Raw genomic sequence first — 223 nt, 5'->3', positions numbered from 1 at the left:
CAGCTCCACACCGCAGAAACTCGCCAACTGGGGCCATCTCAACAGGTACTGGGCTGGGGTGGCCGCCCGCTCCCCCTGGCCCTGGGACCTCTGGGCAGAGTGTCCCCATTTGTCCTGGCTGGGGAGCAGCAGGGGAGGGAATCGAACCCCTTGATATCGAGAGGGACTTCAACCTCCTCTAATACCAAGGGGGAACTAAACACCCCCAGTGTACACAACAACT

General features: G+C 60.5%; 1 protein-coding gene across 1 annotated transcript in view; it reads left to right on the top strand.

Annotated features, from left to right (window-relative positions):
- Positions 1–7: 7 nt before the first annotated feature.
- SPEF1 (sperm flagellar 1) overlaps positions 8–223 on the top strand; it is a gene marked incomplete at its 5' end in the record, with an annotated part of 2,265 nt that continues 2,049 nt past the window's right edge. The window contains one exon of the mRNA XM_010134278.1: positions 8–45. Coding sequence (XP_010132580.1) covers positions 8–45 — 38 coding nt within the window. The remainder of the gene's footprint in view (positions 46–223) is intronic.

This window comes from Buceros rhinoceros, unplaced genomic scaffold (assembly GCF_000710305.1).
Source record: "Buceros rhinoceros silvestris isolate BGI_N320 unplaced genomic scaffold, ASM71030v1 scaffold27220, whole genome shotgun sequence".
Classification (NCBI taxonomy): Eukaryota; Metazoa; Chordata; class Aves; order Bucerotiformes; family Bucerotidae; genus Buceros; species Buceros rhinoceros.
The sequence above is the reverse complement of the archived record's forward strand: the minus strand, read 5'-3'. Positions and strand labels throughout refer to the sequence as shown.